Genomic DNA, 27,791 nt, shown 5'->3' with positions numbered 1-27,791 from the left:
CACACTAAGGACAAACCAACAATCATACCAGGAACTCTTTGGGTTCAGTAAGTCCAAGAAACTTCCGTGATGCCTGTCCATGGCTCTCATGCCTTCCCTGGGGCCCCTTGGTCTCAAATACTGCCTTCCTTGTTCTATAGCGAAGTCCTAAGGACAAGCACCAAGATTTTGTCTTGAGCCTGGTAGGTGTATCTTGAGTTCTAAGTCAAGTTTACTAAAGCCAAAATCCTGAGGGAAGGGGCAACTAACTCTGTTCTGTTCCGTGTTTTCAGAAAGACCCAACACATTGCCCTTACTCATTTTTAATTGTCACTGACCACGGAAAGCCCTGAGTCGGTTCACATTAACATTTTATAACCCAAATTTAAAGGATTTTTTTTTTCTGCTGGCCCTTTTCTATCGGCTGCTTCGGGTTTTCAGAAGCTGAAGCTTTCCGTTGAGGTTCTTTTAAACGCCTACATGCAAACTGAAGAGCACTCGAGCCTTGGTGGGATATCACCCACAGCTGGAGTGATGGAGGAAGAGAGGAGAGGACGCACCTCAGGTGCATCCTTCTCTAAAAAAAAAAAAAAGTGTTTTGAAACAAAAATCCCTTGAGCAAAAAATTCCATCTGAAAGCAGATGAGACCTGTCCAGAGAAAGAAAGGATTGAAGCTCTTTCCATCTAGGAAATGGATATCAATTGCTATAATAACCTGGATGCATACGATGGGCAAAGCATGTAGGACTTATCCTATAGCCCTGCATCTTTTTAAGAGAGTGAGAGGTTGTGGACCATGAAGCGTGGTGAGGAGGGGTGGAACGGGGCCGCAGCGATGGCTCCTCTGTTGGTGGTTAGGCCCTGTCGTGCTCTATTAAGCAAACACAGTTAATATAGATGAAAGGTAACCTTGATAGAAGTGAAAATTGAAACTTGGTTGGAGGTAGCAAGCCAGGCACAGCTGCACTTGTACTTCCTCCTGTGTGGCCACAGGAGCTGCGCTCACTGGTGTTTTTGAAGGGAGGTCGTTTTTTTTTTTTTTTTAATATCTTTTCTTCAGGGTGTTTTGGGTTTTTACATCTACAGCATTGATGGGAGAATGTGTAATAGGTTAGTAATGAGCCACTTAGACTTCCCGTGGCTACCGTGAGAGGTCAGATCCACGTTCAGCATTCTGATCCTGTCTGTCATTGACTGACTGTGTAACCTTAAACAGATCCCCCAAAAACATCTCTCTTCCCAAATCGCCGTATTTGCAAAACAAGAGAGTTGGATTAGATGATCTCTAAACTTCCTTCCAGCCCTAATATTCCACTGATTTATGATTCCTCATGGGGAAGTACGACTTCCAATTTCTAAGAATGAATGTTTGAAAAAGCATGTTTTATATATATGAAAATCCCTCATAAATGTTTATTATTATCACATCGGGCAACTATTTAGGTTTGGTTAGTACATAAATTTGTCTGCTTCATTCCTTACGTTCTTCAGTTTAAGAGCGTGGCAACTGTTTCTAAGATGGTACCTGGTCAGCCAGCTCGCTTGGACCAGACCCTTCTCCCTGTCCGGTCCTACGGTTCTGGGATCTTGAGCTCAGCCCTCCCTGACTTGGATAGAGGTGCCCTTCCCCTTGCTTGGGTTGGGCCCCCTTTACCTGTCAATGAAAGTGACTCTTTAGAAGGTTGTGTTAGAGAATTACTTCTCCTTTTATCTTTCTCAACAGTATTTCACTAGCACTGCCAGCTTCCTCTACTTTCAATGTCTCTTTATCAGTTTCAAGAGAGATAGATAAGACTCGTGTTAGCATGAGTGCATCAGCATGGAAGGGGAAGAGGCAAAGCCTGGCTTCGAGTCAGAAAAACAATAGGGACTATTCAACTGTCAATCTTAGCGGCTTAAATTGGACCCGTTGGACGAATTAAAACAGTATTCTCTTCTTGCAACCAAAGAGCACATCACCCTGGCTTTTCACTGAAGCCACCAAAAAAGGTACTAGATCTGAAAACTTTTCTCCTCCCCCAGCACGGGATGAGAGTTGCTCAGAATGCTGTTTTTCATAGTTGCTTTGAGAAGGCAGAGCTGAAGTCTATTCTCTCTACTTTTCTGGATGGCCTAAAATGCTGTCGTGTGTGTGTGTGTGTGTGTGTGTGTCCCTGACTATGGTTCTGAATTCCAGTGATTAGTGATCATCTTAATGGCATTTTCTTATATGTATAATATCATGTTAGCTTCACTATTTGTCAGTTGTGGGTCTGCTCTTCGAGCTGGTTGGAGAGATCCAAATGCAATCATTGTTCATTTCTTGCATTTTCCTCCCCGCAGACGATTCAATGAAAGTGAAAGATGAATACAGTGAAAGGGATGAGAACGTTTTGAAACCAGAGCCCATGGGAAATGCAGAAGAGCCTGAAATTCCTTACAGCTATTCAAGAGAGTATAATGAATATGAAAACATTAAGTTGGAGAGACATGTTGTCTCATACGATAGTAACAGGCCGACCAGTGGCAAGATGAACTGCGATGTGTGTGGATTATCCTGCATTAGCTTCAATGTCTTAATGGTTCATAAGCGGAGCCATACTGGTAAATAGCCTCCTTTATCCATTTTTCTGAAAACTGTCCTAATGCAGCCGTGTGAGAAATGAAATGTTGGAATGTGGGATGACTTTTGATTTTTTCATTGATTTTTTGCTATAATTCTGATGTATCTCTCCCTCTTTGCATTTCCATTTACCCAGCAATTTTTATTCCTGCTTCACGATGCATTTGGCAAACATTGCAAATGTTATGAATAAAAAAACCCAGAACTATAGAGAGCAGTGTTCTGGGTCAGCCAAATATTTTTTTTCTTCGGTTAATAAGTAGGAGTTGAATTGTGTAATATGCTTCTTAAGCATCTTCGTTATATTTTTGCATAACTTTTATAAAAAGCAGATCTCATTATATTGGGATATAATACTCATTATATTGGAATATAATACTCATTATATTGGGTTCAAATTTGGTAGATGAAAGGACATAGTTTTTATTACCAGTTTTAAAAAGTTTATCTTCAGACAATAAACAGTCTATAGAAATGCATAAAAATATGAGTCCCACTGAGTCCAACAGATTCCATCTGTTATGACTCCTTTTAAAAGAAGCATTTCTGGCCCCCAAGAGCTTATTAGGACTTGAGTCTGTGGCTCCTTTTTTTTTCAGATTGAGATTATATTTAAAAAGATTGCTAAGTAATGTGAAAATTTACACCTAGAGCTACTCTTGTTTTTGTTTTATTTTATTTTTTGATCTGATTCAAGACGAGATGAAACCTGAAATAGCCTTGGTAGGCAGTAGGGGAGTGTTCCTTCTCTTCTAGAGGGAAGTTCCCCTAAGGAAGTCTCATGTTTGCCTTGAACTACAGCTCCCAGCCGATCCCAGTAAGAACAGAGCCGTCTAGGATGAGCTTTAGCCCAAGGCGTCTCGTCTGTGTGATCAGAAATCTCCCTTTTGTCGTTTTTGAAGGTGAACGCCCATTCCAGTGTAATCAGTGCGGGGCATCTTTTACTCAGAAAGGTAACCTCCTCCGCCACATTAAACTGCACACAGGGGAAAAACCTTTCAAGTGTCATCTCTGCAACTACGCATGCCAGAGAAGGGATGCACTCACAGGTCATCTCAGAACACATTCTGGTAAGTGAGCGCAATGAGCATTCCCCGTCTGGTACCCGTGTGTCCCTCAGTGCCCGCTGTGGAAACCAGAAGGAGTTAAGCAGGGAGGTGTGCATCCGTCATCCCTGTTCTGAAGGGTTACAACAGCAGAGACCTCTAGGGCTAATTACACTTCCATTAAGGCATTAATTGCTCTCCGTCTGGCTCACCCGGGATGATCATCTCCTCACCATCCTTGCTCCCCTAGAGAACAACTGAGACAGGAAGAGCCTGCCCTATAAAAGCTCCTTTTTCATTTTTGGTTTTTGCCTTTTGAGATCTTGTGAAAAAAAAAATGATAGCCATCAGTATTTTCTTATGGGACGCTCTATTAAAAGATTATTTTCCTTAAAACACACACACGTATACTTTTTATTCAAAAGTCTGAACAAGCCAATGTTGTACAGTTTATACACTATGTTCAACTGTAAACTGGGCATAAATCATTGGTAGGTGGTTATTTGGGCCATTCTGGGCTAAATTTTTTGTTGTTGTTGAAATGTAAGTATCATTGTATTAGTTTTGGTATACATGAGCTAAATTTCTTAAATCCAGCTTTCTTCTTAATCAGCCTATTTATTTTTAATCTCTAAAAGAGAAACAGCAGTAAGAATGATTAAAAAACAATGTCTTCTCTTGGTATATTTTGCTTCTAATTTTAACCAAACAACATAATAAATTTGTTTTTAACATCTAGAATTTCCCTCCTAGAAAAAATAAAACTGACTCTATTTTTCAAATTGGGGACCTCATGTTCTTGATGTTATCTGACAAAATTTTAATTGAAGAAAAAAAAAGTTTTGTTTTTAAGTCAATCCACATACTGCTTTGACTAAAACCCAACCCCAGATCCTCAGCTGGTCGTAGTTCAGAGACTAAGGATTAATCAAGTCAACCCCAACAAAATGCACTGTGAGACATCACAAACAGATAAACAGCAAAAGGCGGGTTTCGTTTACAGCTCAGTGTTCAGAATAGTGAACTGAGGCTGAGTTTGGTCCCCAAATGAGGACAGTTCTCGTCCGCTGCTTTTTTCAAGGAAGGGCCAAGAGTAGCAGTCATTTTTAAGAAAGACGTTACCAGACACCAATTTAGGTGGAAACGGAACATTTTTAGCCCGAGTAAACCTACCTTTCTTTTCATTTGGGAGTCCGTAAGGATCTTCGAGTGCTTTCAGTCCCAAAGGCTCCGTTTTAAACAGAGCAAGAGGATCAGAAAACTTTAAAATCTCAGTTTCTAAAACTCTGGCAAATTCATAGAAGCACATTGTATCAACAGATCAGAAAGGCCGGCCCTACACATGGAGTTGAAGTTATTATTTACACACTTTAAGCAATGGCGCTTTTGGACGAGTTGGGACAATAAAGGGCCTGAATTGTATGGATGAACTTTCGTGGAAACCTTTGTGTTGTGTTTCTTTTGTATCTTAGAAATTAAGATGAAGTCATTTTTGCAATTCTTATTTCTACTACTCAAAAATACCCTCAGTTCATCACTCTGTTTTTATTGATTTAGCCTAGACTTGGGCATAGCCACTTGGCAAGGATGAGCTGAATGTATCTAAATATGTCGATGCTCTAAAAAGGCCATCCGTTTCTAGCTGAATGGCTGACTCCCGCAGAGTAGAGCACGAAGTACAATGTGATGGATGTCACACCAGAAGTGATCTCTTCCTATTTCATTCTTAAACCACACCAACTTCCTTGAAGAATAAAAAGGTCCCGTATTGTTTCCTAAAGAAGCAAGACTGGATCTGGAGCCAAACCACCATGTTCCATGCTAATCATTAAATCCACATCCCTTTCATTGGTGAACCTTGCTTCACTTAACCAAATTTAAAAGGAACGCAGCTGCAGAACTAGCCCAGTTCTCTGGCTGCGCTCAGCAGCCTCCCTCCCAGAGCGCGGTTTTCGCAGAGCCCCTGTTCTGTGACCCTGAGGGTCACCGAGTGCCCCCTGTGCTCTCCTTATAGTTGAGAAACCCTATAAATGCGAGTTTTGCGGAAGGAGTTACAAGCAGAGAAGTTCCCTCGAGGAGCACAAGGAGCGCTGCCGGACATTCCTACAGAGCGCTGACCTGGGCGAGACCGGTGAGTCCACGCAGCACGCCTGCTGCGCATGATCAGTGAGCAGCTGCCGCTCTGGGCTGCGGGACGCGGCGGTCAGTAAGGACACGGAAAAACCCTGCCCTCGTGGAGTTCATGTTTCCATGGGGAAAGACAGACCACACACAGAGTAAATGAGTACCTAGTACACTATACTAGAAGGTAGTAAACAGTATCAAGAAACCTGCTGGGCGCGGGGAAGATGAAGAGGGTAGAAAGGACCAAATACACAGTGACGAAAGGAGACTGGGCTTCAGGTGGTGGACACACAGTAGAGTGTATGTCACCTTACAAAACTGTACACCAGATGTGGGGACTGCCTGAGGGAGTGGGGGGTTGCTGGCAGGGGTGTGGGGCAGAGGGGGAAAACTTGGGGCAACTGCAATAGCATAATCAATAACATATAGTTTAAAAAATAAATAAGTAACAGAAAAATAAAATCGTACACCTGAAATTTATAGAATGTTATTAACTAATGTTACTCCAACAGGTTTAATAAAAAAATAAATGAATTTAAAAAAATGAAGTAAGTACTGGGAAGGCTTCAAAAGGGATGCGGAGAGAGCCTTGCAGATAACAAGGAAACAGCAAGTGCAAAGGCCCTGGGGCCTGAGTTTGAAGAAGTAGAAATAGTCCTGCATGATTGGAGCGGACATGAGGCCAGAGAGGAAATGGGAGAGCAGTTCTTATAGGGCCTCGTGGGCCATTGAAAAAACTTCCAGTCTTACTTTAAGCGAATTGAAAATCTTCAGAGGGTTTTGAACAGAAGTAACATGATTGGACATCTCCTTTGAAAAGAATCACTCCACTTGCTATTAAGAATAGATTGTTTGGGGGGCGAGAAGGGAAATTAGAGTGTAGTTAGGAGGCCATTGCCATCATTCAAGCAAGAGAAAATTGTGTCTCGGTTGTGGTAGGAGCTGTGAGACGTGTTCTAATTCTTAAATGTGTGTCAACATAGCACCAATAGGCCTTTCTAACAGATTGATGTGGCGTGTGAGGAAAAATGCTGTTGCCATGAACCGAAATAGCAAAGATTGAGAGCAGAGCAGCTTGAGGGTGGCTAGGGCACAGTTGACTAAACCTGCAAGGGTTTTCTTTGCACGAGGCCCCAAAATCATATACCTGTCTAGTCATAAGGTTTGTTGTGATGCTTACGTGTGGCTTTGGGAAGTTCATATTTTATTCAATATTTTGAGCTATAGGCTAATGCTGATTGGTTCAAACACTAGATTCAGCCCTGGCTGGTGTGGTTCAGTGGGTTGAGTGCCAGCCTGTGAACTGAAAGGTCGCTGGTTCGATCCCCAGTGAGGGCACGTGTCTGGGTTGTGGGCCAGGTACCCAGTTGGGGGGGGTGTGAGAGGCAACTGGTGTATGTTTCTCTCCTTTTCTTCCCCTCTCTCTGAAAATAAATAAATAAAATATTAAAAGAAGAAAATAAGAAACACTAGATCCTTGCCATATATCCATTGGGGTTTTATTTCCTTTTCATTCTTCTGTCCAAACAGCCTGAAACTTTGCTATGTCACATCCCTGTCACTGTCTTTTGTTTCAGCCCATTGACCATCAGCCCGGCTCTGTAGCTTGGGTTGTCTGACTTTTTTTTTTTTTTGGTCACTAGAACCACTTGCTTAGGTACAAGTCCTCATGAGATTTGGTGTCTGACAGCTGTAGTTGCCGCTGAATAGTTTGAACATTCTAAAGCAGAAAGAGTACAAAAATATGGCATAAATAATGTGAAACTCAGGGAAAATGGAGTGGAAATCATGAGTAGTTTAACTGTACCCCTTTTTGAGTGAGAGGAAACTTTTGCTGCAGATAAAGCCTATTTTATGGTGTTAGGAGCTGGCCAACTGAATTCCGTTGGTTTATACTGCTTCTGCTTTTTATCCTGATGGCATCTTTGGTTTTATCAAGGAGTTGGATTTCCTCCTTATTTCTAAAGAGAAAAGTTTACTCTCTTTAAAAGAAACCCACCCAGAATGTGGGTTTTGATATCTTAAGCCATATGCTAAGATTAGTCAGGCAATACCTGGGTATCTTTACCTGTAGTGCCATATATCAGACAATGAACAAAGCTCTTACTGTGAGAAATCCCAGGTTATGAAAATCTGTTATATTACAAATAGATCATTAATATTTAAAACTAGAAAGATTAAAGAGAGCAATCTTACCTCCTCATTTTAGAGATCAAGAAATTGAGACTTGTCAAAAATTCAGTGACTGACTTAAAAATCACTAGAATTTTCATTGTTTTCATGATTAACTATATTTCTTATTTTCAAAAATATGTGGAAGAAACAATTCACATACCATAAAATTCATATTTCTAAAGTGTCCGATTTAGTCATTTTTAATATATTCACAAAGTTATACAGCCCTCACCACTATCCAGTCCCGTAACATTTCGTCACCCTCAGAAGAAACCCTGTCCCCACTAGCAGCTGGTCCCCACCTCATCTCCCCTCCCTCCAGCCCTTGGCATCCACTGGTCTGCCTTCTGTCTCTCTGGATTTGCTTATTCTGAACACTCCACGTAGATGCAATCGTACACTACATGGCCTTTGATATTTAGCTTCTTTCACTGAACGTAATGTGTTCGGAAATCACCCGTGTTCTGGCATGCGTCAACCCTTCATTTCTCGTTATGGCTGAATAATATTCCATTCTGTGGACTTACTATATGCTATTTATCCATTCATCGGTTAATGGACAGTTGGGTTTCTTTCTACTTCTTTCACTTTTGGAAAATATGGCTATATTTTTAAAAGGTTGTAAATTATCTGGTTAGCAAAAGAATATAGTAACATATGTGCTGATACACATATACATATGCATGCGTGCGTGTCTTGAGTCTCCTGGAAGTTGAGGTCAGGGGATCAGTACCCTACCCTCTCTGAACACTAAGCTCAAAATTTTTGATTTTGAAGTAAGGTTACCACCTTACTTCCCACCCCCATAACATTTTTTAAGGAATTTAAAATCAGGAAGGTATCAAAAGAAGTATTTTAGTTATATTTAGTGGTACAAGGTGATTCAGGAAATGCTGAAACACAGAAGTTGAGTTAATTTGCATGTCATAAGGTGATTTGATGGATGCGTGCAACATACTTTAAGTCTCAGCAAAAAAAATAAAAATAAAGGGTTAACTAAGTCAGCAAGTTTTGATTTTTTTTAAACAAAAATGTTGTAATGGTGGTTTCAGGTTACAAAGCGTATAAAGTCACAGCTTAATCAAGTATAAACAACACTGCAAGTCAGTAAATATATTGCTCTCTATTATATTTCAACCATTTGCCATGATTTTTCCTGAAATCCAATATGTAAAGAATGTTTAACCCGACACAAGCCGATTTTGGGCTTATTGTCACTGCTCTCTGTATGGTTTCCTTCTTGAAATTGGGAGTCCCAGTCTGGACCTAGGATTCCCTCCTGAGCCTGGTGGCTCGAGCATCACCAGTGGTGCCTCTTATCCCTTCATCCCTAGCTTTTCAAAGTGATGATGCTCCATTGCTACTGTGAATGCAACACTTGTGCATCAAGCGCTTGTGAATTGAAGTGCAGCCTAGCACCCCATCAGGAAGCAGGTTGGTCCCAAGCCTTTATGGAAGCAGAACAGATAAAAGTCTTGGAGACTTTTATGGAAGCAAAACAGACTGGCCTGGAGTCCAGTCTGCCAAGGAAAGCCGTGCTGGGTGGGAGGACTTCTGGCCTTACCGATCATTTTTCTTTTATTCAGATAGCATTTGTGATATTCTGTGTGCCAGGCCCTAGGTCGGAGCTGTTGGTAAAGATAAGTGAAGGTTAAAGCCATACCCTTGAAAACTTCACAGTGCAACAGGGAATGGACACTTGATCTATCAGTATAATACAGGGGTCTAATAGACGTGTGTTATTGCTGCCTCAGGGTGCGTTTCCTCCCCACACATCACAAGTGACATCACCAAGATACTCCAGTTCTGCTGTCTTGATGGAGTACATATGAAAAGAAGAAGGATGGATACAGAAGACCACAGATCTCATTTTCTCATTAGTTTGATCCTTTTTCCAGAAAGGGACTAACAGCTGGTACAAAGATTCATTTAGCTTCATTTCACACAAATTACAAATACTTGGAGCGGGGCATGTTTTTGTATGATGAGTTCTAGCAATGAGAATAGTTTTAAAGCAATTGAATAATTATATTTATTTAGGAATCTAGGAGTTAAAACCTCTTATCTTCATTTTCATTGTTTCATTTGAGCTAACACAAGCGTGCGAGTTTCAGAACAAACATATTTTTACCACATAGCAGACCACAGAAAAAAGTTTACAATGTCTTAAAAGCCTATTTTCCCAACTGATTATTGTACTTAAAAATCAACACTATCTCACAGGTAATATGCATTCTACTTGCTCCAAAGGGCAACAATTTTATGTAACTTTTTGGTTAGAAGCGCCTCAGTCTCTGACAGCGATCTCTTGTTGGACACCTCCAGTTGCACAAGGCACCCCTTTGCTCCCCTCCCCATTAGCTCCTGAGACCATGGAAGACACAGGAAGCATGCCTCTATCTGAGCTCCATTTAACTCTTCAAGGTCTGATGACGGACTTGGAACAAAAACAAAAATCCAATAAATTACCTACTTAAATCAGCAATCACTTTGAGATAGAAATGGTATCATGGGAACAATTAACCAAACACCACACACATTATTTCAGACTTGCGCAGAGATTAAAGGTAGAAATCTATGCCGTAAGTAAGACTTCGTATTCAGTTCATTATTATTTTGCAACATGCCTTTCAAAATCACCTTTTAGAAATTGATGTATCCACTGCGCAGTAAGCGTGTGACATGGAGGAGAATGAATCCAGGCTTCCAGTCCTACTCCTTCGGGACTCACTCGTGGACCCAGTGCGCACACAGGCCCTTCCCACCACCCCATATTCCCCACCCCCACCCCTTGCAACATTCAACTGCCAAACACCACCCAGGAACGGATTTCCTATTTCGTCATTTGAAGCTATTATCTTGTTCCCTTGCTATCTTGCCAAACTGGTTTCCCTCCACATACACTTCTGAGACTTGATGCAGCCAGATAGCAAGTCTAGACTCTTTGTATAAACAGACAGTTGGGTCTTAAAGTTGAAGTAGAGGACCAAAGGCCAGTAGTCTCCTTTTTTAACTTTTATTTTCCTTTTCAGTGTATTAAACGCTTTGTAATCCTCAAAAGCTTGTCTAACTCCAAAGCATTTCTTGGTGTTTTAAAGGGCACCCAGTTAGGGGCACCGTACAGCAGCCGTCCAAGAACTGCAGGGCAAAAGACTAGCAGTTTGGGAAAGAAAATGGGAGTGTACCGTATTCCGTGAACATTCCGCCTTTGCCTAACTGGCCAGTCGCCAAACGCAGTTAACTCCATCTTTGTCACCGTTAGCAACCCCTAGAGTATATTCATCCGTACAAGAGAGCTGGGCTCTTGGTGTTGAGGTCTTGGGTGAGGGTGTGGGTGGGCGAGGCCCTCTAGTTTGATTTCAGAGGATGTCTTCCCATCTAACCAAAGCTGTGGAAATGGGAAGGTCTCCACCCGTGCCTCCAATTGTCTGTCTATCCATAACCTCCAGAATTTCGTGTTCTAAATGTGAGTCATTTGGTCACTGGTTTACAGGGTAAGGTTTGTCTAGAAATAACTGTCAAGACAAACTTGGTGAGCAACCAGGGATAAAAGGTGATGTTATCTCGGAGGGTTGCCTTTTAGCGGCATGCCCTAATTACGTTATTTAGGTCAACGTAGCCCCGCGTTAGCACCTCCCAAACACAGAGGATATTGAGTATGGGTCCCCAGACAGCCGCTGTGGTAGCTGATAGTGGCTTTAGACAGTGACTGCCGAGAGACAAGGAGGAAACTAGACTGGCAGCAGAAAGCTTGGGGAAAGTCCTGGGGCTGAAGGGACACAACCCTAGGTGATGCCAGGGCCATTTGAGGAGTGACTGAAGAGGCTAATAATAGCCGTAAGTGGGGACAAAGTTAAAAATTCCCCGAGTCCCCATTGCATTCTCATTTCACTATAAATCTTTTTGATAGTAAATACAGGGCAGTGAGGGGAGTCTTGTCGGGACTGAATCTTCTCAAAGGTGCTCACACCAGAATGAACATTCACAGTCAAAACATGAACTTAGCTGCTCCTCTGATGCTTCTTAAAAAACACCTCCTTCTAACAGCCTCAGGAACTTACTTCAAATCCCAGGCCTCTGTCTTTCATCTCTCTGCTCTTGGGGATCTGGGTAGTGCTGCATCTGGTGGTGGTTTGTGCAAAAGAAAATAACATGTACCCCTGGCTGGTGTAGCTCAGTGGATTAAGCACGGGCCTCTGAAGCAAAGGGTTGCTGGTTCGATTCCTAGTCAGGGCACATACCTGGGTTGCAGGCCAGGTCCCCAGTAGGGGACACATGAGAGGCAACCAACCACACATTGATGTTTCTCTCCCACTCTTTCTCCTTCCCTTCCCTTCTCTATAAAAATAAATAAAATATTTGAAAAAAAAAAGAAAACAACATGTACAATAGTTTCCTGTTTGGTCATTTAAACTCATGCCTGTGCAAGACAGAATTTGATCCACTTTACTCAGTGGCAGGGTCCTGTCAAATGCTCACTGCACAGGTAGTGTTGTTAATAGCTTAAACTGGAGGCTGGGTTTTATTTCTTCAGAGCATAGAATTATTTTTTATCAGAAATTCACAAAGCCTCCTAAATGTGATCATCCTTATCATCCTCTTAATCATTTTTGGAGCCAGGTTTCATTTTATTGCTGATTTTTTTTAATCTCGCATTTTATCATTTATTGTATAATGACTGGCATCGTGTTTAAAAAAGACAAAACCAAAACATGCCAATAATAAAATGAAAAACATTTAATACTTCGAACTCTCTCTTTCTGATTTGGCCTTGGTTGGTTCCCTTGCCCTGCCCATACTTGACAGTCTTGCCTTGAACGTAGACCTTTTTCTGTCTCATTTACTTCAGAGGTGGCCAGTGGTCTCTGGGCATGTCCATTTGTGGTACTGAGTGTCCAAGAGACCATGGAATGGGTGACATTATTTCCACATATTAGAAACTCTTCACACAGCAAACTTCAACTCCAGAATGGGCACTGACAATTCCTAAATCTGTGTATATCGTTGGGGGGAAAATCTATTCTGCAATCATCCCTCGTTTTTACTCTTGTCATTTAACTAATTTCAATTCCTTTTTCCTTAGAGATATTAGCATTGTATGGATCCTTCGTTTTAGTTAGGACCTATCAAAATGCTTACAATAAAACAGTGAGAAATGTTTTTAGTATTGCAATACATTTGCCTAAGGCAGGAGAGAGCAACTATGGCCCTCAGGCCAAATGCAGCCAGCGCCCTGTTTCTGTACATGGGTTTCTACATTTTTAAAGGTTAGTGGGTTGGGTTAAAAAAAAAAAACAGAGTCTGTCCTGACCCATGTGGCTCGGTTGGTGGGGCGTCACCCCACCAAGTGAAAGGTCACTGGTTCGATTCCAGGTCAGGGCACATGCCTCGACTGCAGATTTGATCTCTGGTCGAGCTGTTTCTCTATCATGTTGATGTTTCTCCCCTTCCCTTTCTCCCTCCCTTCCCCTCTCTCTAAAATATAAAGACATTTTTTTAAATCTTACAAACAAACAAACAAAAAGAGTTTATGGAATACAGATGATGTGTCCCATTACATTTTTCAATATCTACTATCTGGCCCTTTGCAAAAAGAGTTTGCTGATATCTAGCTTGGGTTAGTATGATAACTTGGGTTAGTATCAGATGCTAAAGTGTAAAGCCTTGTATTTGGAGCAGCTTGTAACTTTAACTCTTTGAACTTTAAACATGAACTCTGAATGGGGACTGCTTGCTGTTCAAGGGGGAATTATACTGTATTTATTCCCATTAACTATTTAGTTGATCAGATCTTTTTCTAGGGATTCTCAATTCTGGCTGCATTTTTAAATCATCGGGAGAGCTTTAAAAAATACTGCAGCCTAGGCCCCTACGTCAAAGGTCCCGATTTCACTGATCTGAAAGGGGAGCCTGGGCTTACGTGTGTCTTACATGCTCTGTAGGTGGTTCTAATGTTCAGGCACATCTGAGAGCCACAGGGGCCTACACCCCTGGAAGATTTGCTCATGGACTGACAATTAGACCACATTCTTAGGCAGTTTTTATTCACATTTTTCATTAGAAATGTAATAAAGATGCATCATACAAATGGCTCTTTAATTTCAAGACAGAAGTGTTGCTCAGGGAAATTTTAACTGAGACAATTTTTAAATGTGAAGAGCATATGAAACAGATAATGCAGGGCCCAGAGAGAGAGAGTTTTGAAAGATAGGCACTGAAAGGAGCATGCTACTGGAAAAAAAAAGAAAGAAAGAAAAAGAAACCACTCAGAATTTCAATACACAAATCACTGAGTAGATTTCTTGCTGTCTGGGTAAATGTATCTATTTTCAAAAGTGCTATTAACATAAACAGGGCAGTAAATCTGGGGCACCAGGCTTTTTTTTTCTCTCAAAGTTGTTAAGAAGAATTATATCAGTCTGCAGGTGTCACACGCAGTTACTCAGAATCAGAAAGAAGGCTGATTGGAGGTTAGAAGATCTCCATCTATCTATCTTTTTGCAACCAACCACGTCCAGGCTGTTTATTTAATACTTCCTCTTGCTAATGAAGGTACTGTGCGGGGGGGATGGGTCGGGCTTTCCCATCTCAGCATCAGGACTGCAAGATTTGAATGTGCCCTGGTGCCAGCTTCACTGACCACAGCAGGTCCTCCCAGCAGAACCTGAGCAGTAATAACCGGTAACAAAAGAGTGTGCACCCTCTGACACTTTTCCTTCCAGTTTCTTTCTTCTTTTCCCCCATTTACCAATGTTATTTTTTTCCCCCTCTTCTTTTTACATTTTCCCAAACCAGCAAGTGCGGAGGCAAGACACATCAAAGCAGAGATGGGAAGTGAAAGAGCCCTCGTTCTGGACAGATTAGCAAGCAATGTGGCAAAACGAAAAAGCTCAATGCCTCAGAAATTCATTGGTAAGAATAAAACCCTTTTTCCTGCTGTTGTTAGCAGATAGTTTGAATGAGATAACATAGGATGCTTACTACACAGGCCCTTCCTAGCTTAATCTCTGTTAAAATAAGGTTAATTGGTTTTCCTTTGTACATGTTTATTCTTTGTGATTCATTTCGATAGCTAGAGCAAATAGAATAAAAATACTTTAACTAAAGAAGCTTCGTGACCGAAGATGGGAGTATTTGGTATCCAGTTTCCTATATGGAGTTAGTGTTAAAAATGCTGTTCCTTCCTCTTTATTCTGAATGGCATATGTTGCATGAGTTTAGGCAATTTGCACCAGTAAGATGTTCGCGATAACATTGTTGTAATCTTTTGTAATTATATTTTACAAGTTGGTTCCGTTATCATGCTTAAACTTTTCTCCATGCTCTACAATGTATTGCCATCTTCTTTTGAATTTGATTCAGAATTGACTTGAAGAGAAAATGGGTGGGGAAACATAGACTTAAATAATAAGATTTGGTTTAGGCATTTCTTTCTCTGGAGTTAATTTTTATGCCCCTGCTTGTCACAGTGTCAAAAAAAATGCAACATAAGGGGATGGCTGAGAAATAATTGTGTACTCGGACTGCCAAAGGGCAGAGGCATTTTGCTGAGCTCTCCCAGATGCTGACATAAATATGACCGTGATATTTGAAATAGATGTGTATTTGTGCAGTAGGCAACTGAATTGAACGGGTCAGATGTGCTGTAAACTGCAAGTCAGTGCTATTGAACAAAAAGAGTTATCACGTGAAAATAACCTCCCTTAACACCGATGCTGTTTCAGAAATCTGTCCGTCTGGTTTTCCAAAGCTACTTGTTGCTGCTGATTTCTGATTCCAGTCCTTTGTGTTTATTCTTTTCAGTAGCTTTTACAACTGTGAAGGGTCTATCTGTTTTTTTTTTAAATCCAGTTACATTTTATTCTGGTCTCGATCACTTTTTTACCGGCTGACATTTCATGTGCGTTATAGAGATACATCGAAAGAACCCATATACTTCAAAATGAGCTACCTTGGTGTTGATGCTTGTTTACTTTGACCAGCTGAGAAGTGATCACCCCCTTTTAGTCCCTTGAATAAATCATGTCAGACTAAAGTTGTTGCATTTCAGCTCAGAAACGCCACCCTGCCCCATCTTCCCTGTCCTCGGTGAGAAATGTCAGGGAGCGTGTTATGACTTCCCTACGGAGTTAGGCACAATGAACCAATCGTCAGTTCAGGACATTATATTAAGACATTGCTTGTATCTCTTCCGAGCTTTACATATGTGAAGTCCTAGAGTCCAAAAGAGAGCTTCTGTTGTTGCTCTAAGCCGTGAGTGTAGTTTCATTCAGGGAAAATTTTTACCCTAGAAATGGCTATAGCTGAGGTGGGGAGTGGTATGGGGGGAAATGGGAAAGAAAAAAAACGTAAAGTGACTTTATTTCAATACAATTATGGTCAATGCATTTTGGTCTAAGACCTAGTTCTTATAGCTGCTCAAGGCCTATTGTTGACCTCAAGCCATACTTAATATATTAAAAGTTTCATGGGTATTTTTGTGGATTTATGACCCCATGTTTCATATGCCCAAGTCCATGTCATGTGGCTCCTCACATCAGGGGTTCATGTTTCATTTGTCAGTGACCGTTGTGACTGGAGGATTTTCATGCCTCCATTTCCAGACTCACAAGAGATGCTGACCTTGTACGTTGATTTCTTTCATCTTCTGAACCATCACGTTCTCTCAGTGTGGAATCAGGAAACCCAGTATCGTTAGCGCTTGATTTGAGCTGAGGTAGCAACTTCAGGGCTTCAGGGCCCCGAATAACTGGGGGAAATTTTTTGGGGGGGTAAATTGTGGTACAGCGCAGTAGGATGAACCCTGGATTAGAAGCCAAAACACCCCGGTTCTGATTCTAGCTCAGTCATTTCTGAACTGTGTGTGCGTTTAGACAAATCACGTAACTTTTCTGGGCCTCTGTTTACTCACCTGTGAAGTGAGGAGACTGAGTAGGTGGTAGAGTGATCAGGGAGGCCCCTCCCCGCCCTGTGGCTCTCCGAGTCTGGGAGACAATTTAGAAAAGGCAGCAATTGTAACTCTCCTTTGTTACAAGCCCATATGTGTGATTTCAGATAATTCTTTACTCGAGCTTGTACATCCATGATGCTTATGTTAGGAACCGTATCATGCATTTCAGGGTTGGGTTTTTTTTAGAAAGATGAAGCTGTGTTAGCTCCACAGTCATACATTTGACCGAGGGCGTCACCTCTTGCTCACTCACCCTTTTGTCCATTTGTTCATCACAGGACGGTTAGAGAGCTCCTGCCATGCGCACAGTTCCTGAGCACTGTTCTCATCAAGCACTAGCTTACGTCCTAAACCTTTGTTGTAGGGACCTTTTTAAAAATAAACAATAAAGCTCTTGAAGCAATCTTTTAGATAGGAAATGGTAATATCAAGGGGGGCAGGGAAAGGAACATGATGACAGTGTGACATGAAGTGATGTAAAACAAGGGGTTAAGCCCTGGCTGGTGTAGCTCAGTGGACTGAGCATGGGCCTGCGAACCAGAGGACCAAGGTTCGATTCCCAGTCAGGGCCCATGCCTGGGTTGCAGGCCAGTTCCCAGCAGGGGACTCATGAGAGGCAACCATACATTGATATTCTCTCCTTCCCTCCTTCCCTTCCCCTCTAAAGATAGATAAATAAAATATTTTTTAAAAACAGGGGGTTAATGCTTCCTGCTTCCCCCATCTCTTCTTTTCTCCCTTCTCTCTCCTGTACTTCCTCTGCAAGGCACCATTATTATCTTTTAAAAAATGATCAGCTGCCAGAGAAATGGCAATGGGTAAAGTGTGAAGGAAGAATGAGTCACTCCCTTTAATCCTTGCTGACAGTTGCACAGGTGCTGAGACCAGCTTTGGCTTCCCTGACCTCTTGAACTGTGAGGGTAAAGGTGAAATTATACCATCGGGTCAACCCAGTGCTTTCCCAGCAGGCCAGCGAAAAGGATCATCAGGTCACATCTCTCATCCACTAGAACTGAAGTGAGGAAGAGGGCCCAGTTAGATGACGTCTAAATGCGTGCAGAAGGAACTCTATTGAAGACTAACAGTGTAATTAAACTGCCCAAGGAGGAGAAAAATAAAATCACTTCTTCCCTAATTCGCCAAGAAACTTCGTATCACTTTCTCTAAGATGGGAAACAAATTGACACACAGTTATCAGAAAGCAGCATCTTTCCATCATCAAAATAATTCTTAGTCGCTCTTTTCAAAAGACAAGAAGACCTTACTGTTAACGCCCAGCCCTTCTAGTTGCTGTCCTCTCCCTGAATCTTATTCTCCCGCTATCAACTTGCCGGACCGTACCTCTAACTAGACCATCTCCAAATACTTGGCTCAAAATAGAGGCCAGATTTCTCTCCTGGGGGGAAGAGGAAAATGACTGCATTCTGCACATTGCTTTTTCTGATTTTCCCTTCTTTTTCCAAAAACACATGTGTTATTCAGACCAAAGTGGTTACCATAGCATCTCATTTTTTAAATCTTATGTATTACTTCATTAAAGGAAATTTTCATTTCTAAATGAACATGAAAAAAGATCTCACTCACCCGTGGTAAACATATAAGTGAGGTTTTGACACTTCGACCAACACCATCAATTCCCCCTGTGAAGTAACTGAAGAGAAATTGGCTGCGTTGGTTAACAGAGTGACAGGAAGCAGTTTTAATACCCGCTTCGAAGAGCACAAAGTCTCTTCTCCCACCCCTTCCCAAAGGCTGAAATCCATAATCCTACATGCGCTACAAAGTCACTGCATTTTAGCTTGAAGGGATCTTAGGGACCACCAAGTGAAGGGGAGCAGAGGGTCTGAGACACAGGGCTAGGAGGTGACAGAGCAGGGTTGGAACCTTGGGTTCTGCAGTCGAAGGGAGGTCACCCAAAGCAGTGCATGTCATGTGTGTGACACGGGGGCTTTGGACGGGGACGCAGCTAGTTGTTGAAAGCCCGCAGGAGAAAAGCTCTAAAAAAGGCAGCCATTCTCTCAAGAGTGCATTCATTCTTTTAGTACTAAATTAAACGTATTGGGCGACAGTGCTCAATACAGTATGTGAGTTTCGCGTGTACAGCCCTATTACTGCCTATTACCGTGTCGTCCCTTTACCGCCGTGTGCGCCCACCACCCGAAGTCTAGTCTCCTTCCTCACCACGTATTCAGCCCTTGCACCCTCTTCATCCTCCCCACGTGTGTTTTCTTGAGAAAAGAAGTGCCTTCTGCTGGTGACTCCATCAGGACAGACGGCATCCGAAGTGCACTTCACCACAGTGTCTCACTGAAGGCAAAGGCTTCTGCAGCATTAAAAAAAAATGTGGTCTCCAGCTCCGTTTTCCTCACCACCACCCCCACAGCTCTCTCTCCTTCCTGCTTCTTGTTCTGTGGCTCCCCTCTGCTTTCCTCCTCCTGGAAGAAGGGTTAGTCACTTCAGTCACAGTTAGATTGAGATCAGAGCCATAAGCATCATCAGATATTCCATTTACCCTACTTACCTGCCTGTCTTTTTCTTTTTCTTTTTTTTTTTTGGATACGTGCTTGCAGTCAGCAATAATACACGTGGGAAATTTTATGAAGGCAGTAGCAAATACACCCAGTTGACTTGAAGGAACGTTCGCACAAAGCGAACCTGAATATTTCACATTACCCATCATGGTGATGGTAGTACATAACTGTGTTATGTTTATAATGTTCAAACCATTTCTTTCCCACTAAAAAAAAAAAAAACCTTTTCAAGGCTCCCCATTAAAATGAAATCAAACCACACAAGTAGTTGGAGCCTTTCCACATTTTTCTCCAATTTACCTTTTCCAGTATTATCAATTCAGCCACAGGGTACTCCTGCTTCTATGTGATACTTTTCCCCTGCTATGTCATTGTTCTCCCCAGGCCCTCTGTCTCAAATGCCCGCCCTCACATCTGCCCTTAAAGGTGCACGCAGTCTGCACGCCTCTGTCCCCCTGAGCTCTCGCTCAGCTCCACTGTCCCTCCACACTCGGGCACGTTTGTCTGCTTGTGATATGTGTGGCTGTCTCCACCGCCATCGATCACTACTACCCTGTCAGATTACAAGGAGACTTTGAAGAATAGATTGACATTTGTCCCATGTCACGTGTGGCATATTTGCAGAGTGGTCTGCGTTTTTCTCTCTTCACTCTCTTGGCTACTCTGTACTTGGTTTTACCACATTGTACACAGGATAGTGATTTGTAATGAAACTGTAAATGCTGCATCTCCTGTTGGATGGCAGTTGTTTGTATTCCTCAAAGCACCTAACACAGGGTGGTGATGATAGATCTGTCACTTACTGAGTGCTTACCTATGCCAGGCACCCCGTTAAGCATCTTATAGAAGTCGCAACTCTTCGCATTGTAGATATTTCTCGAAGGCATGGTGCTGGTCCATATGGAGCCAAGCGCAGCAAGTCACTGCCAGTGGCAGAATTGTGCAGTCAAGGGCAAGGTAGCAGCCGGGAAACAGCAATTAACCCTCAAATACCCAGTAGCTCTAAGGGCCCTTGGATTACATCCTGCTTCTGCGTTTACCAGCTGAGCAACCTTGGGAAGTCAACCTGTCTGCAGTTTAGGTTCTTCCTGTGACCAAGAGAGGATAATTCATCTTGGGTAAAAATGGGACAATATGCAAAGTACGTAGGACAGTGATGGACAGTAAAGGCTCGATAAATAGTAGCTGTTTATATTAGTATTACATATAAGGCACAGGGCTAGGTACTATGAAGTATAAAGACCAGAAGTAAACAGATTAGGACGGTGGATCTGGTCCCTCCAGCCCGAAGGCAGAGGCCTGACTCCACATGATCAGGGAAGGTCCCTTCGAGCCCTAGGCTGTGATTCTGCACTTGGAACTTGGCACTCAGCAGCCAACAACCACATGCCCTGGCCACATGCAGCAATTCAGGATAGATGGTGGCCCAGTTTAGAGTTACCAAACCCTAAATAGCAGGGGTCAACCCCTTTAAAAAGAATCGCAGGTAGGGAATGGCCTAAACAGGCAGCCTTGGTTTCTATACTTAAGAGTTTCGGTCGCCATCTGTATTTTCATTGGAAGAAAACCCTCTAATTCAGCCTGAAGCTGCTGTCATTAGTCATTCAAAGGTGTGGTATGATTTTGACTCGAAGCTGGACTAGAGGCTCCGTGCAGGTTTAAGAGCAGTTACCCTGTTGTGGTTTGCCTAACCCTTTTTATGAGTGTGTTACTAAAGAAACGTGAGCTGTTGGCTTTTCAATTACTGTAGCTCACCCCTTCTGAGTTTCATACACATTGAGTCATCGCGTCTACAGGTGACTGATAATCATCTGCACAATTCAAGTTACCGTAACTCGGGGCCGAGGGGATCTGATGGCTTCAGGGTGTGTGCACGTGAAGATCTGAGGCTCTCCCATCTCCTCCACAGTGAACCATGGTCTGCGCTAACCGCAGAGCTCGCTCGCCTATTTCCACTCATCCAGAAGTTCGTTTTCCTCTTCGTGTTTCGCCCCTTACAACTTCAGCCCTCAGCTGTTTTCTGAGAGGTGCTGCAGGTGGTCTAGGCTGTTCAACGGTAGGCCTAATTAAGCAAAGCCAGCTCTTGGGAGAAGGGATGAAAGCCGAGCTTGGTTTTGTACCTATCCCACCCCAGGAACTTTCCAGAGCCTCTCTGTTGGGTGAAAAGATTAAAAAAGAAGAAAATTATCAGTGGCCTTTGGTATTGAGGGAGTCGAGTGGGGCTGGACACCCTGGAAACTCATCTATCACCAGGAAAAGGCCAAGAAACCAAAGTTCATCATTTCTGGGTCAGCCCTCGGGGAAATGAACATTTGGGACCTTAGCTGGCTTTCCTGTCCTCAGTCTCATTCCTCCAAACAGCCTGAATCAAAGAGACGTCCAACCCCTGACTGGTGTGGCTCCGTTGGTTGGGTGTCCTTCTACAAAGCCAGAGGTCACTGGTTCGAGCTTTGGTCAAGGCACGTGACTGAATTACAGGTTTGGTCCCCGGTCAGAGCGCGTGCAAGAGGCAACTGATAGATGTTTCTGTCTCACGCCAATGTTTCTCTCCCTGGTTTTCTCCCTCCCTTCCTATCTCTCCAAAAATAAATAAAATACATATTTTAAAAAGTGATGTCCAATCTGGAAGCTGAAAATAAGAAAGAACCATTGGTCATTTTGTCAGAGGTCTCCTCTTCTGTGGCTTTTTGTTGAGTCGCCAAGGCAAGGTGTTTTTCTTTGCATATTTTCTCTCCCAGGTATTTGTCTAGAAACTATCAGGTTGGCTTTAAGGTAGTGAGGGTGCAGGCCAAGTTCATTTGATCACATTAAATCTTTTAGCTGGTCTTTCTGGCTCCAATTTCTCAGGGTTCTGGTTTATTTTACACATGGCTGTTACATTAATATCTTGAAAATAATTATCTTTAGATTTAATTTATTTTTGGAGATCTGGGAAAGGAAGGAGAAAGGGAGAAAAACATGGATGTGAGAGAGAAACATTGATTGGGTACCTCTCGTACGTACCAGACTGGGCACCAAACCCGCAACCCAGGCACGCACCCCAGCCAGGAATCGAATGGGCGACCTTCGCCTCGTGGGATGGTGCCCAACCAACTGAGCCACAGTGGTCAGGGCCTGAAACTAATATTTCAACCACAAGCCTCCCTTGCTCAAGGGTATGTAGTGGTTTGCTGTTTGTTCAAACACAAGCCTTATGGTTGACTGTTCCAAATGCCATCGTGTGGTCCCACCATGTGTTACCTTTTTCAGTGTCTCCCAAAATGTGAGGTGTGAAGTGCAAGGAGGCCCACATTTTTAGGTCTCTTTCCATCTCCCTGGTTATATCAAGGAGAAAGATTGAAGCTAATAGTGAGGCCAGTTGTTTAACTCTCATCCCATATTTGGTGATCTCTGTGTAGGACAGAGAGAAGGGGGATCTTTGTCTTAAGTGCTCACAGTGGTAGCTGATCAAAACCGGATCAGTTGCTCTGTTTCATCGGCTTTATTTTTCACCGTTACTTTCTACTTGTGGCAAGTGATTCTGCTTTTCTGTTTATGTCAGTGATGTAAAGTTTTCTTTTGAAACCAGATTTATTTTATTTTAACAAAAATAAAAGGAAGAAGGGGAGAAAGGAGGGACGGGAGGGAAGAAGGGAGCCGGGGAGAGGGAAGAAGAAAATTCAGACTGATACAAACAAAACAAAAAACACTGGCATTTAGCAAGTGCTTTCTGTGTGCCAGGCACTGGTCTAGGTGCTCACCAGTGACCCTGTGGGGCACATGCGATCACCACCCCCATTAGACAGGAGGACGCAGCAGAGCTGCGGACAGGCTCAATAACTTGCTCGAGGTCATGCCGCTGGTAATCGATGCACCAGCATTGAGCCCAGTGTGTGTGACTCTCTGGTGCTTGTGCGGCCAACCACCCCCCTGCCCTGGTGTGTGTATGTTGCAGAATGTGAAGGGATATGTGAGGTTCAAAAAGCACTTTCTTTCTTTTTTTAATATTTTATTTACTTATTTTTAGAGAGAGGGGAAGGGAAGGAAAAAAAGAGTGGGAGAGAAACATCAATATGTGGTTGCCTCTCATGTGTCCCCTACTGGGGACCTGGCCTGCAACCCAGGCATGTGCCCTGACTGGGAATCGAACCCCGATCATGTGGTTCGCAGGCCCACGCTCAATCCACTGAGCTACACCAGCCAGGGCTATAATCCTTTTTTATAGAAGACACATTACTCTCCTGCTTAAATGCCTCAAACATGGCCCTTGGAATAAAATCAAAAGCCTCCAGAGGGAGCATCCCTTTCACAGCTTTTCACATCTCTTCTTCTCCAGTTGCCTAAATACAGGCCTTATTTCTCTCCCAATAGATTAGAGAGACCTCAAGAAAAAGGAATTGGTTCTTCCAGTCCTTTGGTTTGCTTATGTTTTTCTCATTACTAAACCCTGCACTGTACGGTGGTAACAGACGCCTAGGAAACGTTACAGAAGAGAGGATATGGTCTCCGGAACAATGAAAGCATCAGCAATAACCTTAGGCCTACTTCTAGCCCTTGACACATCTTCCCCACTTTCTCTTCCTTCCACGAGCCGCTCACCGCTCAGCACATCTGCCGTCACTGCAGACCCCGCTCCTGCCTTCCCTGTGGCCAGAGTGCCTCTCTGTTTTGTAACACACAACACCCACACGCCCTGAAGGTGGCTAAACTATCTTCAAGATTTCTCAGCAGTTTGACATGAGAAGGAGGAGAGGGTGACCACAGATAAATGTTTCAGTTAAGTGTGAGAGAGCTCCTAATAATCACATACGAATCGGCGGTACACGCTTTTTTCGAGCAAAAGAGTCGCCCACTTTATGAAGGGGACAAGGATCATGCTCTCTCATCAAGAAAGCTCTTCTAAAACTTTCTGTATTTGAAGCTCTTTTGCTTCAATCTCAGTCAGTCTGGTGACTGATGCGTTTGAGGCGTGGCAAATGCAGGGAGTTTCTGAGGCTATTTTTCCTACCCCTGTACCATTTAAAAAGCTGCAGGCCAGTCACAGAGCACCCCACTTCTGACAGTACTTCCATCCCCCTGGCTCCCTAGTGTTACCAGCAGAAAACAACAAGCAAAATAAGAGTTGGAGGATTGACGGTGTCTTCACAGTTCATGCAGGGCAGTGCAGACCGCCCCCCCTCCCCAGCTCCTGCACAGGGAGCCCCTCTGAAGCCCGTCCCGAAGCTCTCGGGTTCGTTTCCTCCAGAGTTCCCCTCTGACGTGAGCAGTGGAAACAGCACGCACTGGCGTTTCAGCTGAACGGCGTCTCTGACTCGCCCCTTCTGCTGCTGGCCTAATTTAGTCTGACTGCCCAAACGTGTGCAGCCCACCTCTGTTCCCTGAGACTCCGGCGCCCTTTGGAGCCCCTTCTGCCCAGGCTGGGTGTTCCTGAGCAGGAAACGTGTCCTTTCTCACCTCCCCAAGACTCTGAAAGATGATTGTATCCATCCTCTGCCTTAGTGTTTTTCCGTCGGTGACCCACCCTTTCTTTTGTTGTAGGTGAGAAGCGCCACTGCTTTGACGTAGGCTATAATCCCAGCTACATGTACGAGAAAGAGAGTGAGATAATCCAGACCCGGATGATGGACCAGGCCATCAATAACGCCATCAGCTATCTCGGCGCCGAGGCCCTGCGCCCCTTGGTCCAGACGCCTCCCACCTCGGAGATGGTTCCCGTCATCAGCAGCATGTACCCCATAGCTCTCACCCGCGCTGAGATGCCCAATGGCGCCCCCCAGGACCTGGAGAAGAAGAGCGTGCACCTGCCGGAAAAGAGCCTGCCCTCCGAGCGAGGCCTCTCCCCCAACAACAGTGGCCACGACTCCACGGACACTGACAGCAACCACGAGGAACGCCAGAACCACATGTACCAGCAGAACCACCTGGTCCCCCCGCGGGCCCGCAACGGGATGCCGCTGCTGAAGGAGGTGCCCCGCCCCTACGAACTCCTCAAGCCCCCGCCCATCTGCCCGCGAGACTCCATCAAAGTGATCAACAAGGAAGGGGAGGTGATGGACGTGTACCGGTGTGACCACTGTCGCGTCCTCTTCCTGGATTACGTGATGTTCACCATCCACATGGGCTGCCATGGCTTCCGCGACCCTTTCGAGTGTAACATGTGCGGGCACCGAAGCCACGACCGGTACGAGTTCTCGTCTCACATAGCCAGGGGAGAGCACAGGGCCGCGCTGAAGTGAGAGCAGGCCTGCCGCCGGAGAAGGTGTGCGCCTGCACATTCAACGCCGTCTTTAAAAAATGGTACGCCCGCCTAGCGAATCACTAGCAAAACCAGGCCATTTCCAGCCTCTTTTCTACACCACTGTTAGTATCCAAATGGTTCACGCTGGCCAGAGAGGAATGTCTCCATTCAAACGTTGTTTGCAGATAATACCATGTTACTACTTTTGTGAAACCTTTTGTTTTCCCGTTAGTGCCTTCAACTCTATGCCATTTAAAAGCCAATGAAGTATTTGGTCACTGTCTTCTGCAGCGATAGAACAAGCTTGCCTTGGAGTTTGTTGCTAATCCCAAAGAGTCCTCCCGTGGTGCTGCCTGAGACACTCTTTCTGAGCTTCAGCCATCCATGCAAAGGCCTTTTGGTCCCAATCCCAGGCCACACAGAGGAGCTGACCCCCGGCCTTGCCGGGAAGCCCCGCCCTCCTGTACTTAACACAGGGCGGAAGGGTTAGGATCTGACCTCCCTGTCCCAATTAGAGTTTAATAGCAAGGAAAAGACTAGCTGTAAAATAGGTGTCTGTTCTCAATAACGGAAGATCCAGTCTTGGAGCATCACATCGATTTCTTATCACATAAGCAAAAAAAAAAAAGAAAGAAAAAACAAAAAAAACAAGCCTTCTGATACTACTTCTGCTTCTACTCTTTACTCTCGAGTCTCCCATTGAAAGCTGCTTTGGGGTAAGGCAGTCTTCTAGGGGAGAAACTCTATACCAGAAACACTGATGGTTCTGTAATACAGACAGACTGCCCTCGAAACTCCAGGGAGCTGCCCACCGTGGGCATCGCTTTTCTGTCATCAGACCAGCGGAGCTGAGCCCGGAGGAGGAAGATGGCTCAGCAGCGCCACCAGTGGAGAGAAAACCAAACGCCTCCTTGAACTTCCTGGGCCCCTCCATGGAGTGTGCAGATCCAAAGCACACTCGACAACGATTTTAAAAAAAGAATCCAGAGGAGAGGACTCAGGAATAGACAGCATGAGCGTTAGATCAGAGCTGAGTTTCACGATGGGGTGAGGACGGGCACCTCTGCTGGCGGGCCCTTCATCCAGCGGGGGGTAGGGTTGGGGGAGGGGGTCTTTCTCCACGTTTTAAATGAAGCTGCTGTGTTCCATCAAGATACCTGAAAGTCTGTAGGGACAGTGGGGAGGTGGGACAGCGGGGAATTATAACCCACCCCACCAGTCCTTCGACGTTGTTTCTGTAAACGCTGTCTCTGACTAATATGTAGCTTGTAGATATATAGCATGTTTGTATAGGAATCCTAGGAACTAATTTCAATAGATACAGCCTCCAGCCTCAGGCATGCCAGTTCTGCCAGATTTGCTGACCTTCAACCATGGAGCCAGGACGACACACCCCAGACCTTCACTTGCCTTATTGGAATGGACCCTGCCCATCTGCACACAGAACTTCGCACCCCCCTCCCCTGATCTCCTTGTTCTGCTTCCCCTCACCCTCCTTGTAAAAACATCTGCCTGTGCCAAGAGGTTGACACGGGCTTTGAGACAAGAGTCCCCCATCTTCCAGGGCGCCAGCACCTGAAAATAAGCCACTTTCCTTTACATCAGCACCTGTCTGTAGTATTAGCCTGACCTGTGTTTGGTTATAATCTTGGTTCTGCAGATGGTTCTGGCCATCTTTATCCTTAATAATGGGAGGCATGCTCTCAAAAAAAAAAAAAACACAACTCTGTGACTAACTGTAAAATGAGCACTGGAATGAATAGGGGTCACAAAATCCTTTTGTTAATTCCACATTTGCTCCTCCTTAGCGGTAGGACTCTGGGCAAATCACTTAACCCTTAAAACTAAGTCTCCTCAACCACTGAATAAGAGTTGGATTTAGACGTTTTCTAAGGTCCCTTGCAACTCTAAATGTATGTAGTTATGCCACAACTAGCTATTTTTTAAAGCTCTTGAGGTATGGGTATTAAATACCCATGAACATTTGAAAAAGTAAGCATTTATGCAGCATTAAGTACTAAGCAGAAGACTCTGTGTATGAATATGTGTTTCACATATCTTTGGTGTGAAAATAGTAATGTTAAGTTTTTCCTTTAACCACCGAGTTGTGAATGTGAAGAGGATGGTGGAGAGGAACAAAAAACAGGAAGGTATTTTGATCTTCCC

General features: G+C 43.8%; 1 protein-coding gene across 6 annotated transcripts in view; it reads left to right on the top strand.

Annotated features, from left to right (window-relative positions):
- Positions 1-27,344, top strand: part of IKZF3 (IKAROS family zinc finger 3) — a 79,035-nt gene extending 51,691 nt beyond the window's left edge. For 2 of the 6 annotated variants that reach the window (XM_037033347.1, XM_037033345.1), the window contains exons 4-8: positions 2,303-2,563; positions 3,485-3,652; positions 5,643-5,759; positions 14,723-14,839; positions 24,926-27,344. In XM_037033347.1, coding sequence (XP_036889242.1) covers positions 2,303-2,563; positions 3,485-3,652; positions 5,643-5,759; positions 14,723-14,839; positions 24,926-25,623 — 1,361 coding nt within the window. In that variant the 3' untranslated portion in view covers positions 25,624-27,344. The other 4 variants (XM_037033348.1, XM_037033351.1, XM_037033350.1 and 1 more) reach the window with 4 other exon arrangements.
- Positions 27,345-27,791: the final 447 nt, after the last annotated feature.

The sequence above is a fragment of the Sturnira hondurensis genome, unplaced genomic scaffold, assembly GCF_014824575.4.
Source record: "Sturnira hondurensis isolate 20B ecotype Veracruz unplaced genomic scaffold, ASM1482457v3 Scaffold0021632, whole genome shotgun sequence".
In the NCBI taxonomy this organism is placed as follows: domain Eukaryota; kingdom Metazoa; phylum Chordata; class Mammalia; order Chiroptera; family Phyllostomidae; genus Sturnira; species Sturnira hondurensis.
Note: the sequence above shows the minus strand (reverse complement) of the source record. Positions and strands in the feature narration are given on the sequence as shown.